Here is an 18,294-nt window from a genome sequence, read left to right on the forward strand (position 1 = left end):
TGGTGAAAGAGGTGTAAGGTGACAAAAGGAGGTCAAGAAGGCTTGAGATCTGAATATCCGCTCTAATAATAAAATGATTCTCATCCAGGGCCTCATGGCTACAGCCAAGGACTTCAGCTCTCAGGGGAATTTCCTGGCAGAGGAGATTCATCCCCGAGTCAGAGAAATCGTCAACAGGTGACAGCAGACACATCCTCTATCACGAGAGTCTCACATTCTGGTCAATGTGTTGTCTCATTCATTCAGAACCTCAAAGACATCTCTTCAACATATGCTTCCTTTCTCCCGAGACTGTGCTCAAAACTGAATGCTATTTCGGTGCTTGTCGCCAGAGCCAAGAGGTGTGTCGGTTTTTTCTTCGTGAGACAGTAACAGCTCGTTCCCTCTTCTTCTCAACAGATACAACGGGCTGGCGGAGCCCCTGCAGAGTCGCAGGGAGACCCTGGAGTCCTGGCAGCTGCTGTTCCAGTTCTACAGAGACATGGAGGATGAGCTGTTATGGGTGCAGGACAAGCTGCCCTATGCCTTCGCCAGAGACTGGGGTTCCACTCTGTCCAGCACACAGGCCATGGTCAAGAAACACCAGGTCAGCATGACACAGCGGCAGGCCTGCTTTATTCCCACGGCTGCGATCGAAATCAGCTACTGGATTTGTGTTCGTCCCCTGCTTCTTGGAAGAGTGAAAGATGTACATCGGTCTGTTTTTCATGAGACGGTAACAGGTGTGTTGATTCATCCTCTTTTCAACAGGTCGTGATGCAGGAAATCACAAGTCGCACCCCATTGGTCCAGGCGGTTCAGGAGGCAGGGCAGAATCTGGTTCGCGGACGCCATTTTGCCTCCCATGAGATCAGCGAGCGCTTGGCCGAACTGAAAAGGATCTTCGAAGACCTGAAGAGAGAGTCGGAAAACAAGGGTCGTCTCTTGCAGGACGCCTTGAAGATACAGATTTTCTTATCTGAGGTAGCCATTGTGCTTTGAGTCCAGGCCTAAACTGATATATCAACGTCATCATTTAAACTACTGTCAGTTATTCCTCAAAGTATCCCTTGGTATAGGAACAAACAAGAATGGCAACAATCTATAAAACATTTCTACAACCACAAAATCCACCATCTTCTCCTTTTGCTCCTTTTGCTCCGTGCTTCATCCACGTGCAGGTGTCAGAGCTGGAGCTGTGGATGGATGAGCAGAAGCCTGTGCTGGAGTCCAGAGACTATGGGAAGAGTGAGGAGGCCACGGAGATCCTCCTGAAGAAGCTGGACTCTGTAGACCTGGATCTGGACCACCAGAGGGAGACTGTGGACGCCCTTCAGGAGATGGGGGCCAAGCTGGAGCACTGTGGACACCCCATGAGGTAGACAGACACACACAAGCACAGTAACATCCTTGAGTTGACCACCGGGATTAGTGACATGCAGGTTTGTGCTGAAATGTGGCTCACAGCTGTCACGTCGTTGATCCATTTCAGTGGGTAAAACAAATCCGATGCACCCAAGTATTTGACAGTATTTACAAATAGTAATTAACCCAGATTTGACTCACAATCTCACACACATCTGGTCTAGTCTTTCTGTGACTGAACAGTATTACACTTCTCTGTGTATCCTTCCAGCCATCTGGTGAGTAAGAGCCTGCCAGACATGATGAACCAGTACGAGAGTGTTCTTCGGCTGTCTGCCTCGCGGCGCTCAGCTTTGGAGGACCAGCTAAGCCTGTACGTGTTTGAGAGAGAAGCCGGGGAGCTGCAGACCTGGCTCAGCTCCCACCAGTCTGTCGCCCAGTCTGAGGAATATGGACAGGACTTGGAGGATGTGGAGGTAGGACGGATGCTGTGAGCTCACTCATTCACTCGCTCACTCACTGACTCACCCACTCACTCACTCACTCACTCACTCACTCACTCACTCACTGACTCACCCACTCACTCACTCTCTCACTCACTCACTCACTCACTCACTCACTCACTCACGTACTCTCGTTTATTCACTTGCTCATTGTAAAGGAAGAATTCGAGTGGCACTGTGTCGATCTGAATAGTCAAGGGATATGGTTTTAATACAATTTATTAGACTATACAATTACATATGATTTAAACAAAGTACTTTGTGATCCGTCTTGGCGAAGGGTGTGATAGCCACAAATCGTTCGCAAGAGTGATGATCAGCCAGCACTCATGCACTGCCTTATATAAACTTAAGATCAAATGGCATTCTATATGGTCAATCAATCAATGAAACAAACTCCGTGATTGGCCAACTCAACTTGGTGACAGTTTGAAACAATACATCTCCCTAGCGATTGTTTCACTGTTCTTTGATGTCACAGCTCTCCCCAGAGCAGTAGATAATAAAGCCACAGGGGTTGACCAGTCAAATGGTCAACTGTCCTTTGTGTGACCATCTTCAAACAATACTTTTAATTAACACAAACAATGAAACAGGACACAGTCCTTCTAGCCAAAGTTCAGAGCAACTGTCTCATTGACCCCTTACAGTAACCAGAGGACAGAAGGCCATATAAAATGCTTCACCCATCCCCCAGGGCAAGCTGCCCACAGAGCCATCAGCACCTCACATTCCTTTGAACTCAACTTAATTACCTTCCCTTCCTGTCTCTTACCAATGAACATAGAAGATTATAGATTTCATACACATACATCTATGCATATGACCAACATTTCCATTACATTTCCATTCTTTTTTTTTTTAAACAACACCATAATTCAAACAGTGCATTGAGAAAAATAAAAATCAACATCAAAAGAAGTATGCAATGCAACTCAGTAAAAAACATCCATACCGAATACAAACATACACAAAGCAAATGTATTCCCATCAATCTAAACATACCCTTATATTTAGAACATCAGAAGCAAACACATTAATATCTTCTTCTGTAAATCTGATTTCATACTATCATTCACATTGACCTCTTCTTCCATCTTCAGTTGGCTATAGGCAATCTTCTTTCAGGCAGTGTAGTCTAGTCAAACCAATTGCAAACGACGATCAAATTGCTCACAGCAACTTTCAAAGAACTGCACTATGCGCACAGACTCTGAGTTTTCCTTGGTACTACGCAGAACGCGCATCCTCTCCTTCCGTCTCCAGGCAAGGCGCACGCTCGCCATGGTTAGCGTGTATCCACGTTGCTCTCCCCTCGACCCTAACCGCCGAATTAGTCGTCAGGAGAATCTGGTATGGTACCAGGACTTGCGTTTCAGGTCCTTCACCACGATCCAGTCCCCTGGTATCAAATCATGCAGCGGTCCAGTCACCGGAAGAAGAATAACCTCCACCTGCCTGTGAATCTCACACAAAGTACACTACAAAGGGTTGCACAGTGATAAACAAGCACACTCACAAAGGTCAGTTAAAAAGTTAACTGACTTCTTGTCGTCCGACTTCATCTTCAAGATCCCATTTTCTCATTCAACTGAAGTAATTGACACAATGTTGACTCCTATCAACTCCAAAAATAACTTCCTTAACCAAGTGTGACCCATTATCATTATATATCCTCAAAGAAAAGAAAAATCTAATTGAAGAATAATCTAAATTACCAAAAGCTTGACCACTGAGCCCAAATCTGCCTGAAATGTCTAAAACTTCTTCCAACAACTTCTTCTATCAATCATCAACAATCATGAAACAGTATCACTTCTCCAAAATGTAACTCTAAAAAACTCCTATCAATAATCAAATAGTTTCTCTAACCTTAAACGTGAAGCTTAACGTGTTAAATTCCCTTTCCCATATTACTTGTTCCACATATGAGTCTAACAAAATGAATATGCATTCATTACAAATCCCCATGTCTGTTAAAATTAATATATCACACAAACTGTAGAGGCATGATCTTTCCATGTGTTAACTGAGCAAAATCTCAAGATAAATGTGTTATGCAGACCATACAACCTCCATTTCATTCTCATATCCTTCCTTTTTCCAAAATGCATTTTCTTGTGGATTAGTCCAAATCTCCATTCCACCATTCCTTTCTCCATCCGTCTGCTGCATTCTGTAATTCTTGTTAAATATACTCAAACAAAACACAATTCTCACTCTGGGTTAAATACAGTCAAACATTTTCAACTTAGCAGTATTTCATCAAACCCCCACAATCTTACCACAGAGCCAAACTTCTGACACTAAAGTCATAAAACCCCCATAGTCACTTTCTGTTTGGATCAGTCAGTCATCAGTCAGTCATAAATTACTAAACGTCATCTCTTCCTCTCTAAGAAGCCTGCGCTTCCCTTAAAGAATCTGTGACAAATATTCTAACAAAGTCACACAACAATTTCTCGAAAGACTCCTGTAGACCCAAATTTGTTAAGTTAAGCTTATCAGAACATGGCAACACCATCTCAGCACTTCCTGTAAACATATGTCAACATCAAAAACATATTCTAGTTAGTTCATCATTGCTTGCAGGTAGTATAGAAACTGCTCCAGCTAGTTTCAGCACTAGCATTTCTCTGTGAAATAATCATCATTGTTAGAGTGAACCCCACATTTGCATACAGCAAGTTGTTCTACAGGTGAAAATAAGAAACTCCCTGTTTCCATACCTTTCCCAAATCCATATGTAACACCAATGATGTATTTAACCATCAGCTAATGTGTTTAACTCTTTTCCCTTTTATGAATTGACAAGCTTACACTGAAGCAACCAACTTTTGAACCAATCTTTAGAGAATCAAACTATTTTAAAAAACAACCAAATTAAAAATAACCTCAACTTTTAATCTCTTATTATCTTTTCTTAAAAACACTTTAGGAACCGTTCAAATTACTACCTTTATATTTGAGATTCTCTTCTATTTTTCTGTATTTAAATTCACCAAATCAAATCTCTCTTTGTCCAAGACATTAGGAAAACCATCCACTACCCCAAATCAGAATTTAATCTGCATGATTCCAAAATGAAACATAAATCTTAGCCAAACTTATACCCCCTGTATATTTCTACATAGGTTAGATAGGTAGAGCTTCATAACTTGCTTTGGCTGCAGTCCAAAACAGGCTAATTAGCACAAACCATCAAAACCACAATTTATCAGACATAATGAGTCTTCCCAAATCAATTCAAACCCAAAAGTTATAATAACCCTCTTCATGCATCAATACCACAATAAAACATCCTCATCACAGCCTAACTGTTCATCCCAAACCTTGTGACAGGCTCTGAGAAAACACCCAAATAAAACTTAAAACCACATTACAATCAAACTCAAACAAAAGTACATTGTAATAATTTTCTCTTTCTCATTTCAAAACCATCACATCTGTGAACTTCCCACACAAATGAAAATAAAAACCATCAATTGCTTCCATGTCAATGGATATCTAGTACGCACATGTTACAATCAAACGTAGATATTACAGTAACCTCATTCACACAACACAAAACCGAAGCAACATTTCCAGATAAATTCAATACGTAGGCCTAAACAAAAAACATTCCTTTAACAACATAAACTGAAATTTCCGTTTGCACACACAAAAACTCTATAAACGTTTCAATAACCTTGGATTGCAATTCTTCAAATGAATATCGCTTTCGTTGCCAAAACTGGCCTTTACCAATTATCTGACCCAAGAACCGAAATTTAGCAGCGCCATAGCCTACTAATCCAATATCGAATCAAGCTCATAAGATAAACTCGGTCTGTACATGATTTCCAAATCAAAAGTATGCCAACTCACAATATTTTCTTAACTTTGACAAAGAAACAGAAACACACATGTGTTTCAAACCAATACATTTCTATTTTCAACGTCAAATTCTCTTTCAGATGAGTGTATTTTTTGTTTTCTCTTTTTTTTTTTATCACTCATGATGTTGTGGGCCACTGCACGCAGAATGAGCCGCTAGACTCAAGCGCATGCGCCTCTTTTCAAATGGAGAATTCAGCCAAAGAATTAGCATTAGCATTTTCAAAAACACAGATGTCTCCATCCTCAAAACAAATCAGACAGATGTAAAATCTAACATCAAATATCGGTTAACACACAGTTGTAAAACAATATAACAAGTCAATCGTCACTCCTCTACCAACGATGTCATAACCGATAAACATCCATAAGAATCTGAAGAGAATATAACAAAGTCTCTCCCAAGTGTTTCATCTGTGTACGTGTGTCAACATAGTAGCCTTCGTCACCAGTTCGGCAAGAATTTGCGAGTTTGCCCCCAATTTCCAGAAAACTTTCAACAGTGATGACACATCTCCGTACATTCACGTCCATAATGCTCAATACACCCAATCAAACCACACATTTTGTGCTCAACATAGATTGACCATTCCTATCCAATCGTGTTGGCCTAACTTTGTGTCTTCGACTTTCCTACATGTTTTCCAACCACATTTAAACATGTTCTGCATTCACTTTGATGAATCGTAACTCAGTGCTGTCCCTCGAGACAGAAGCATTGCCACCCAAGCCTATAACATTCTTAAACTCGTTCAGGGACTCAAACCCTTTTGTACCGGAGGGGACTTTAACTTCTCCTTCTTTTGAATAATAGGCAATAGTGCAATAGTGCAAGTCAAAGCACAAGCCGCAATATTTGCGGGAATCCAAAGCAAATCTATAAACAAATTCCAGGATCCTGCTTTCTTGACTTATCTTAGACAACAGTCTGTCAGAAAACACTTCAGTCGTAAGACAAACGTCTGACCTCAGTTTCTTCTCGCTTAGCCAGCAAGACCTAATGCGCCTGCGCATCCACCCGCTAACCACTACGGGCTACGGATGAATACTCACCGCAAAGTTTGTCTGCGGAACAGCCATACAATTTGAATCGTGAATCTGTGTGGAAATAGATGAAAATTTCCCCACACTATCTGTTCTAATATCTATTTCTCTTTGACTCTACCTACCTCCATCCAATTCTGAAAAGCCATCCAACCAAGCTAACATCTATTATTTTCCAAATCGTGTAACAATTTCTCTCTGCACAAGCTTTTCATAATTTCACAACAAAATGAACCCACACTCCGAAATCCACATATATCAATCCATATTTGCATTTGCAATAAACTATCGTTACCATACTTTTGCTTTATGTAATCGATGTTTGGACAGGTTAATTCTGCCTCCAGACCAATCTTTAGCCCTATTCATTTTCGAATTACAATCCATATTTGAACACATTGAACCAACAATAACCAACGAAGGAACATAAAGACACAATTACACCCTTCCTTTCTTTTTTTTTTTTTTTACTCTCAAATTCCGATTTCACAACTTGTCAATGAACATATACCCTTACCGAATAGCCTACAATCGTAAATTACAAACGTTCAAACCAAAATAAAAAGAATTTAAAATTTTGATTTTTGTAATTTGTAGATATAGCTTTTACGTTGACACCATTAATTACTACCCATACTTCTTTTAACCTCAAAAAACATAACTTGCAAGTAAAACAAAAATGAACACGCGCGTTTACAAACTCACTTTGAAATTTCATAGGCCTATACCTACTTCCTAACTTCTTTTCTTTATCTTTTTTTTTATTTTTAACTCAGCTGGTTACCGGTTCTCACAAGTATACTTTTCCACTTCTCTTCTGGACTTAGAATCATGTAACGCCTTAGTAATACATAAGAACTGTTATGACCACAATTGCCAATACAACTTCTCAAACTATCACCAATCCAACATATTCTAATCCTTAGGGTCTCCAAGAAACACATAACACGATATCACATGTGAATTTTTTCTCCCTCTGTGTTGTTTCGTCAAACACACGACCTCTATGTATGTCCGTCGACACACTCTGCAGATTTGTTTTTTACGACTCTCACGTAAAAGATAGGTTCAACAACCGTACCTCATTAATTCGTACGACTCACACGTACAGGACACTGTTCCTCAGACCACTGCCCAATTACTAACTTTTAACCGAATTATTGACAATAGCCTATAACCATATTTAGACAATTCAATATCACACAGTGACCAAAAAGAATATCTCACCTGTTTCTTTAAGACCCCGCGTCAGCAACAGCGTAACCAGTAAAACTCCCCTAGAATCGGCCCCGCTGTCTCCGAAAAATTTTGGAGGTTAAGGCAGCTGTTCCAGCCGGATTGATCAAATCGCCATCAGAGGGAGAAGTCTGTTAAACGCTGAGCAGACGAGGATTCCGAGTTCCGGCACCAAGTGTAAAGGAAGAATTCGAGTGGCACTGTGTCGATCTGAATAGTCAAGGGATATGGTTTTAATACAATTTATTAGACTATACAATTACATATGATTTAAACAAAGTACTTTGTGATCCGTCTTGGCGAAGGGTGTGATAGCCACAAATCGTTCGCAAGAGTGATGATCAGCCAGCACTCATGCACTGCCTTATATAAACTTAAGATCAAATGGCATTCTATATGGTCAATCAATCAATGAAACAAACTCCGTGATTGGCCAACTCAACTTGGTGACAGTTTGAAACAATACATCTCCCTAGCGATTGTTTCACTGTTCTTTGATGTCACAGCTCTCCCCAGAGCAGTAGATAATAAAGCCACAGGGGTTGACCAGTCAAATGGTCAACTGTCCTTTGTGTGACCATCTTCAAACAATACTTTTAATTAACACAAACAATGAAACAGGACACAGTCCTTCTAGCCAAAGTTCAGAGCAACTGTCTCATTGACCCCTTACAGTAACCAGAGGACAGAAGGCCATATAAAATGCTTCACCCATCCCCCAGGGCAAGCTGCCCACAGAGCCATCAGCACCTCACATTCCTTTGAACTCAACTTAATTACCTTCCCTTCCTGTCTCTTACCAATGAACATAGAAGATTATAGATTTCATACACATACATCTATGCATATGACCAACATTTCCATTACATCATTCACTAGGTCACTAGCTCTCTCTCTCTCGCTTGCTCACACTCTTTCTCACTCACTCACTCACTCGTTAACTCACTCGTTAACTCACTCGTTAACTCACTCGTTAACTCACTCGTTAACTCACTCGTTAACTCACTCACTCTTGGCAACATCCTCCAGGTGCTTCAGAAGAAGTTTGAGGACTTTGTGGTGGAGGTGAACACCTTGGGCCACAGCAAACTGGGCTCGGTGCAGCAGCTTGGCCGAGAGGTCAAATCTGCAGAAGGACAGAAGAGAGAGGCAGTCCTGAGCAGACTGTGGGATGACCTCAACCACACCATCAAGATCAGAGATCAGGTAGTCGACTTTAATAGATGATCTTCGAGTTATGATGGTGCCTGAACAGCCACGTTGACCTGCTCTCTCTCCTGTGTCAAACAGAACCTGCGGGGAGCGAGGGAGGTGCACCAGTTTGACCATGATGTGGACGAGCTGAGGGGCTGGATGAGTGAGAAAGAGGTGGTGCTGAACTCGGAAGATCACGAACACGACCTGCTGGGAATCCAGGCGCTCATACGACAACATGAGGGGCTGGAGGTAAGGAATGGACCCCAATGGTTTGCTTTTCAAAATAAAAGTCTTGAAAAGGGGAAGGGTAGCTTCCAAGATAAATTGTGGCCTGAAGCAGGCCTTTAACAGTTGTAAATATGGATGGAGAAATAATTCAAGGAATGAGTTGTTTTAATTCATGAATAAAATAAAATAAAAGAATGAATTAAACTAAATCAACACATTGTATTATGTATCAACAAATATCCATGTGGATCCTCAGAGGGACCTGGAGGTGATGGAGGGGAAAGTGTCCAGGACCCAGGAGGAGGGCAGGGCTCTGGCCAGGCGACACCCCCAGGTGGGGGCCAGTCTGAGGGAGAGGCTTGAGGAAATGGAGGCTCACTGGGCAAGTCTTCAGGCCAAGGCCAGCCAGCGCAGGACCAGGCTGGGTCAGGCTGAGGCTGTCCAGAGATACCTCACTGACTGGACAGAACTCATGTAGGTGGTTCTTTTAACCACTTTGGTGAACTAAGAAGGTCACTGAGGTGTATTTGTTCCCCCCCAAGATAAACAAGATGTATTCAATGCTTGGTGATGTTACTTATGTCTGGTTTGTCTTGAAGAAAAAAAAACTATTTTATACCTGAGTGAACTTCCAAGCATTCTAGAAAGAAGACGTTTAGAAAAAAAGACTGTCTTCCAGGGCATGGCTGAAGGAGACCCTTTCCCTGGTCAGAGGGGAGGGGCTTGGAGGGGAGAGAGCAGACCTGGAGCAACTAATCAAGAAGCACGAAGAATACCACGTCCAGATTGACAGGCAGTCTTACAAATCACAGGCTATGAAAGACAGAGGCAAACGACTGGCAGAGGAAGGCAGCTTTATGTGCCAAGAGGTATGAAACACAACCATCTTTCCATCCATCGGTCCATTCTTTCATTCAACCATCCATCCACTCGTTCATAAATATATTCTCGTTCTCCTGCCGAGCTGATGAGATGTGGTTACTTCGGGACGTAGCTGGTAGATGCAGACTGTTGTACGTCTCTTCGGTTCCAAGCTGAATGAATAATGTGTAATGATGCAAGCGTCCTGTGCGTGTGCAGTTGGAGGAGCGTGTGTGGGAGATGCAGGACTTGCAGGCCCAGGTTGCGGAGGTTTGGGAGGAGCGCAGGGTGGCGTACCAGGAGGAGCTGGAGGTCCTGCAGCTCCAGAGAGAGATGGAGCAGGCGGAACACTGGCTCTCCACCTACGAGGCGACCCTCAAGGCAAAGGACTACGGGGTACGACGGCTGCAGACACGCATGGATGAACGTCCAAAAAGACGGCAACTCTTCTGTTCAGTTTTTTTTTTTACAACCATAACCTTGTCCTTTAAATCATATTTGAACCGTAACCTTTTTATTAAATGTCTAATCTTAAACTGACATACTTTAGTGGACCTAACACGAGTAGAAAACGTGAAAATGTGGTAGTACCCAGACATTAGGGATGGACACGCACCCTCTCTCCAGTCGCTCAGCAGAAGGCTCTCCTCTTTGACAGGATTCGGTGTCCGACGTCGTGGAACTCATGAAGAAACAGGAGGATCTGGAGGCCATGATGCAGGCCCAGAGTGATCGCTTCACAGCCCTGCAGAAAAAGAGGACAAAGGTAGGCTACCACTACCTAGCCTGTAACCCAGGTAGGCTATCTTTCACAAGCCCTTAATCCATGTAGCCAGTACACGGCCAAGGTCCTAACCCGGTTATCTTTTGTTTCAGCGTGAACAGAGGCTGTTAGGTCTCCAAGGCGATGAGGAGGATTCTAGAAAGAAGCCAATGAGAGTGTCCTCCTTGAAGAGGAAACCGTCCGACCCTAAAAACCCTCGTGTTACTTTCTCTCAAGCCCCAGTCAACACGTCCGGCAGTGGCACAACACCAGAGAGGCCAGGCCTGGGAGAACGACCAGAGAGAGGGAAGAGAGAGACGTCAGACAGAAGAGAGAGTCCAGAGAGAGGAGAAGGAGGAGAGAGACTAGAGGAGGAACCAGACATCATCTCCAGTGGACCAATGTTCAGCCCCAAACCCACCCCTGCTCCTAGGACCTGGACCAACCACAGCCCGGCCTCTGTGACCCCCTTCACCTCATCCGAACCCCACGCTACAGTCCCTGAACCCCCTCCCCAGTCCCACTCCCCAGCTTCTTCCCCCACCCCCCTCAGCCTGGCTCATGAGGAACAGCGCCCAGCCAAACCCTCTATTGGCCCCAAACCCAGGGGTTCCTTCAAAGACAGGAAGTTTGTCCCTCCCTCTGAACCTGCCCCTGCCCCACCTGTGTGCATACCCACCTCGGCTCCCAGACAGCTACAGAACCAGACTGCCGACTCTCCTCCAAGCACCAGGAAGTCGGATGCTGCTGACTCCCCACCGACACCAATCAGGGAAATGCCTACACCCCCTGACTCCCCCTCTCTGCTAACCAGGAAGACGCCTTCATCCCCAAACTCCCCGCCCAGTCCAATCAGAGAGCAATCTACTGCCCTAGCAGACCTGGATCTGCCTGAAGAATCCATCACCATCTCTAACTCCACATCTGATGAAAGTGATGGAACACCTGTCAAACTGGATGGCATGTTAGAGATCAAGCTGAAACAGAAAGTAAGAGATGGATTCAATCTTAATCGAACAATAATGATTTGCTTTCGAAAAACTAATTGTGAATTCAAGCCTTTTCCCATTGACAATGTAATCATTTAATCAATTTGGTATTATTTCTGTGTGTGTGTGTGTGTGTGTGTGTTTGTGTGTGTGTGTGTGCACCTAGGGAATGGACCACTGGGAGTCCGTGTATGCAGCCATTGAGGGAGACTCACTCAACCTGTTCAAAGACAGAGAAGCAGCTGTAGAGGTATGTCCATGACTACTCCTCGAGACTTTATTACCTCAGAGTGACCGGGATGTGAACCAGAGAGACCGGGCTGTGAACCAGAGAGACCGGGATGTGAACCAGAGAGACCGGGATGTGAACCAGAGAGACCGGGATGTGAACCAGAGAGACCGGGATGTGAACCAGAGAGACCGGGATGTAAACCAGAGAGACCGGGATGTAAACCAGAGAGACCGGGATGTGAACCTCTTGTTTCTGTTGCAGAGGACGTCACGCTGGCCGCCTATCCTCCTGGTGGGAGCTGTGTGTAAAGAGAACACCTTCTACCGCAGGAAGGACCACACCTTCAAGCTCATGTAAGGGGGCCACTTCTAAACTATCAGCACTTCTGTGTAACATTCTCAGTGGGCCTTAAGGCCACGGCCAGTGATGTTTGGTCAGGAAATAAAATATACAAGGATGGTCAAATAAACAAACATGGTCTATGAATGATGCTTCGTAATTGAATTAGAGGACAGATGAATCTGACATGAGGATAAATATGGGAGGGTGACTGTGATGTGTACGTGGTCCTTACAGACTGGAGGATGGGAGTCAGTACCTGTTTGCAGCGACGAGCCGCGAGGTGCAGCTGAGATGGGTGGAGACTCTGCAGAGCAGCACCAAGTCGGGCAGCTCCTCAGAGGATTCTGGGTAAGACTGCTAAGACACAGAAAGGGTTCTCCCTCTGAACCCAAGGGCTTGCAAGTCTTGATTTTGTGGAGTGTCATTTATTGAAACCTGTTTGTTTGGACGAAATAGTCAAATTTGCTTAGATCAACTCTTTAAACGTTCCATGCACTGTCACTCTTTGAAAGCGTCACTCATCCACGTTGATGTGTGCTGTGTTCAGAAAGTCGGCAGCTGTCGACATCAGGTCTGGGTTGGTGACTGAAGCAGCGGAGAGGCAGACCTCCAGAGGACAGGACAGCTTCTACGGCCGTGACATGGAGCCTTCCCAGGACAGGGAGCCTCCACCCAAGCCCCCCCACACCTACTACAACAGACACCACTATCCAGGAGGAGGGGAGAGTAGAGAGAAAGGTATACGTGTTGGGGTTAGGGGGGCAGTGTGGGGTATCATCCGTTGTCTTCAGTCATACATCAGATGTATTTGTTTCAGGATGTACAGTACTGTGCAGTCTTCGGAACAAATATACAAAGTATAAATACAAAAAAGTCAAGCAAAAATGCTTAAGGAATGCTTAAAAAATAAGGAAGGCAAAAGACTAAACAAAACTTTTCTCAACATTCCACTTTTATACTACTGCCAAATACAAAAGACCAAAAAACGAAAATTCAAAACAATATTCATGTAAAAGATCTTGAGGTGCCAAAGACTTTTATCCACAGTACTCAGTACTGTATGTTGAGACAAAAACTGTTTACAAATTGTATAGCTTAAAAAAAAATCTTGTCCTCTCGTTTCAGGGAGCGTGACCTTAAAAAGTTACAGGAGCCTGGAAAGGATCCAGCCCCCCTCAGATCCCCCGCCCCCTCCCCCCCAAGCCCAGGACGTGACGGGGTTCACAGACAAACCCAGGAAGAGTGTTTTCCAGAAGCTCTTCAAAAAGTGACCAAAGGCCTCCGAGAACTCTGAGCCAGAGAGGGAGCGGGTCATCACAACTAAATCATTTTACATTCGTTCTTATTCTGATCTTTTATCTAGTCGTAGTTTTTTAATCCAAGTTTAAATGAGGCTTGCTGTAGTATAGCAACATTTCATTCTGTATGAATCATCTTAGCAGTACAAAATCAAAACATCATAAATACATTCACTATAACAATCTATCTGATTGTTTCTCATGGGATCATGCATGTGCCTTTCCAACATTTTTGTTCAGTGAATATATTTATTCTTGAAATTACTTTTGTATTAATTTACACATAGGTCTACAGTACATCATACTTTGCGACAACATTTCTATAGACATGCATGTTTTAATCATGTCTGTTATCATCATTTGTATCTGGGATTATTTAGCTTGACAAAAACATACATGGAATGCTTAACTTTGAATGTCCTCACACTAAGAGATTACACCAAAGATCAAATAAGGAATATGATTGATAATCTTTCCACTTCAAGATCTGATGAACTAAGCAAGTTGGAGAATGTTGATTGGTTATACATTGCACTAACTTTGTAGAAATAATTTTCCAAATTAATAAATTACAATTTTATATGATGCTGTGTGTTTTTGGGTGAAGTCCTTGAACTGTGAAAGCTACTTAAGACTATAACCGCAAGATGGCGGCACGCACAAAGCAATGAGCCCATCTTCGACCTTTCTTTGGATTAAACATCGAGATTGTGGTTCAAAAGTTCATTCCAGGGTTAACCTTCGCCTGAAAGCCTTAACTATCCTCTAGGATAATAGGTTATCTATCAGTTGCTGAATATTGTCCCCATGGTACTCACGTCACGAGTGTTTTCCGATTTCTTCTCTAGTCGAGGAATAAGTTTATGGCGATACGTTATTGTGAATCATTGGTAAATTAGCCCTATTTAGACTACAGATTTAAACTAGGCCCATCCAAAAGTTTTTTGGTCCTTAACGACCACTCATTATCTTTCTCCCCCCCATTATTATGAAAAAGATTTGAAGAACTGCTTCTTGAAATCTTGTTTTGGGAAACTCTGCGACTCATGATCATTTAGGAGCCTTAGGACGTTAAGACATTTCCAAATTTGCAGAGACGTGCTTCCGAGCAATATAGTTCAATAATACATTTGATTACTAACACGGATGTGGCCTAGCCTACTGAGCATTCTCATAAATTAAACGTTTAGGAGCTGATTCAATACACAATAGAATGAAAGGAAATTGTTTACTAATTAATATTTGAAGGATCAAATGTATGTATTCTCACAGTATAATGTCATTATTGGTAGGCTATTATTGTTGTTGTAGATGCAGCCTATGCATTATACTAGTCTAGGCACTGTCATAGGCTACGTTTCTACGTTTCTGTATTTGTTTTTCAGATTATCATACTTCTGGTTACAATGGCTTGTACATTTTCGTTAATTATGGAAAGATTTCTATAGTAACCTATAACGACGCAGATTTTGGTTAGCCGCATGCGTTATCATTCAATATCTGTAATTCCGATCACGGCTCACAAAAGCTGCAGCAGAAGATCCAACGAATCCCACTGCTGAAAGGAGCTAGTGGAATTATGTTTGTATCCCCACTGTTGCGCTACAAACGCCTTTAGTAGCACGGAACAAATTGAATTATCCGGAAAACACATATTCCCCGGGGCAGCCATCACACTGACAACATTTATTAATAATGTTGGACCCTAATTTCATTTTTCAGGTCTACAGCTCTCCTGAAATTGTAATGACAATCTTATCTGTTTCCCAGATTCGATCTTGCAATCATTTTTGGCCTACAGCATATCGCCTATGGCAAACAAAAATAATACTTAGGCTGCATACAAAAGTTTATGTTGATCTGTCCATGTTTGTGTATAGTTTGTTCCATTTCAAATGTGGGCCTTATTTAGGTCCTGTTCAGCTAAGCATAGCACAACATTTTCCTAACAACGTAGTTCTTTAATATATCAAACTGGCCCATGTTTCAATCCGAGATACTACACATCAATGTAGGCTATCCTACAATTCAGGATAGACCGTGGGGAGCTTCTGCATGTTGACTGTTTCTCAGGCTTTACAAGACTATTGACGCTATACGGTGCAGCCTACTGGTAGACTGCCATTCAGACAACAAACCTGGCGATAATAATATCTATAATAACCAGAATAATGTAATAAAAAAGATGTGTAGTTGAGTTTATTATTGGAAATATGCATTATTTCTACAATAGTTCTACACTATTTTCTACACCTATATGCTTACATGCATAGCCATATAAATTCTAATTCACTTTCACTTCACATTTTCATTTTGATGACATTTGCCTATTATTAAAACAATGCCGAAGATAATAGCTTGAAGACAGGTATCGACATTGATCAGCAAACACGTGCATGGATGATCGTAATATAGGCACACTGTCTGGTAATGAATATTAATATGACAAAGGACACTGGGCCTATAGGCCTAACTCAATAGTTTAGGCCATAAGCTCCACTTTCTTCTATTTCACAAGGAGGCTAGGTCTAATGCTTTATTTGTTAAAATAGAATTGATCAAATGTGTGCCTTGTATCCGATTAATTCTGAGTCTTTGCAGTCCACCTAGGCTAGTATCAAAAAGCATGCTTTCTCTCTTGTCTACCGATAGAGGGCTATGTAGCCCTATACATGGCCAAAACCATGCCTCTGAATAACGGGAGCCGTGTCTGCCTCTGTTTTCCAGTGTCTTATTTCCTCACGACATTATTTATGCCCCGAAGTGTATAATAACCATGTTTACATGAACGCCATGTTTATAAATATTGTGCAGTGCTTGTTGAGTGGCCTCGTCATTGTATTCAAATAAATTTACAACTAAACTGAGTATAGTAAGGTATTTAGGGCCAACAGGTAAAATGTGTGTTTGAAAGATGTAATTGTAAACTTTTGGGGTTTATATTAGGAATTAGGCCTACGACAGACTTGTTGAGCAATGAATCCCTTTTCAGTTTTCCTTTGACGCCATGCGTCTTTCTTTTTTTTGAGAATCACTGAAAGATGTTCATATATCAAATGAAAATCGGATATTCGATAATAACGTCTCCAATAATATAATAATATCTGTATAGCGTGGCTTTGGAAAACACAATGTATGCTTCCTATTGAAAGTTATAGTGATGTAACATTAGTTAGGAATTCAAAATTGTGTGACATGGGCATTCAAATTCGTATCCAATTTGAAGTGTTGCATTCATAACCATGTCTTACTAGCCATCACCACCTTCTTATGTTCTGTTTTTATTCATCGTAAATCAGATTTTTCTGCACCCAATTTGGTTCGAACAGAGAGAGGTAGAGAAAGAGGGGGGAGGGCTTGATTTATTCTAATTATTGTAAACCTGGGTTCAATCATACATATGTAGGCTACACAACATCACTTGCTTCGCTTTTTATAAACTTTTCTTTTGTTGCCTTAGTCATTTCTTAAATGTAACGAAAATACTTGAGATTTGTGTATAAGGTTTGAAAGGTAATTGATTAATTTGATGGTAGATGGATGTGTTTTTTCTTCTCTAGATTGTTACCCTCAAACGTATAAAAACACACGTCCACGACTTTATTTGTTTTCTTATGCAGGTTTGCTGTGCTGAAGGATAGCGTTGACAAGCGACCTTTCTTACTAAGTGATGCGGTCCCGCTGGTGCCTTCCAAAATCACATTCTCCCTCCCTGGGAAAGATGGACGTAGCGTTTAACATGAGAAAACGATAGAAAAGCGTTTGTGCCTTCCCAACTTGACTGCTCCACTCTGTGTACTGCCTACCTGGAAAAAACATGTATTTTAAAATTGTAGGCTATTCATAAAGTTACATTTTCATATATTACTAGCAAGTTTAACAGGACTACAAATAGGATGGCAAACGGGTAATTCCTTCTTCCATAGCCATAACTGCATTTAAAAAGTATAATTTTTAGTTTAGTAAAATTATGTGTAAGTGTCCAATATATTCTTAAACGTTGTTACATGTTGTTGTTACTAATTGATCAATGTGTTATTACTTTTGTAGGTGTCAATAGTAAAAGTAGCCTGGTATGCCTTGCAGTATCTATCATTAGCATTATCGTTAATTTAAAAAATCATAACAAGAAAAGCTTAATGGTATTGGCATTCAGCCAACTACATTATTACTCACACTGTAATGTCTTATATCAATTATGTTACTAATGCTACTATTTGAGATTTTAATATTTGGGAATTTGAGTAAAGAAAATCCTCTCATTACACTTGATCACATGCTGTAATTGGCCATTGTTAGTAACTATTCTTAAGACACAAACCCTATACCAGAAAAGGATACATTTATAGCTTAAGGAAAGACGGTCAACTCTCGGTTGAGT

At 41.8% G+C, this 18,294-nt stretch overlaps 1 protein-coding gene across 1 annotated transcript in view; it reads left to right on the forward strand.

Moving 5' to 3' along the window:
- sptbn5 (spectrin, beta, non-erythrocytic 5) overlaps positions 1-14,213 on the forward strand; it is a 39,276-nt gene extending 25,063 nt beyond the window's left edge. The window contains exons 54-70 of the mRNA XM_047052025.1: positions 89-177; positions 400-586; positions 751-963; positions 1,161-1,357; positions 1,616-1,820; positions 9,033-9,209; positions 9,294-9,449; positions 9,685-9,902; positions 10,108-10,297; positions 10,509-10,685; positions 10,948-11,055; positions 11,166-12,041; positions 12,208-12,291; positions 12,535-12,626; positions 12,850-12,963; positions 13,163-13,353; positions 13,741-14,213. Coding sequence (XP_046907981.1) covers positions 89-177; positions 400-586; positions 751-963; positions 1,161-1,357; positions 1,616-1,820; positions 9,033-9,209; positions 9,294-9,449; positions 9,685-9,902; positions 10,108-10,297; positions 10,509-10,685; positions 10,948-11,055; positions 11,166-12,041; positions 12,208-12,291; positions 12,535-12,626; positions 12,850-12,963; positions 13,163-13,353; positions 13,741-13,886 — 3,420 coding nt within the window. The 3' untranslated portion in view covers positions 13,887-14,213. The remainder of the gene's footprint in view (positions 1-88; positions 178-399; positions 587-750; positions 964-1,160; positions 1,358-1,615; positions 1,821-9,032; positions 9,210-9,293; positions 9,450-9,684; positions 9,903-10,107; positions 10,298-10,508; positions 10,686-10,947; positions 11,056-11,165; positions 12,042-12,207; positions 12,292-12,534; positions 12,627-12,849; positions 12,964-13,162; positions 13,354-13,740) is intronic.
- The last annotated feature ends 4,081 nt before the right edge of the window (positions 14,214-18,294 follow it).

This window comes from Hypomesus transpacificus, chromosome 3, assembly GCF_021917145.1.
Source record: "Hypomesus transpacificus isolate Combined female chromosome 3, fHypTra1, whole genome shotgun sequence".
Classification (NCBI taxonomy): domain Eukaryota; kingdom Metazoa; phylum Chordata; class Actinopteri; order Osmeriformes; family Osmeridae; genus Hypomesus; species Hypomesus transpacificus.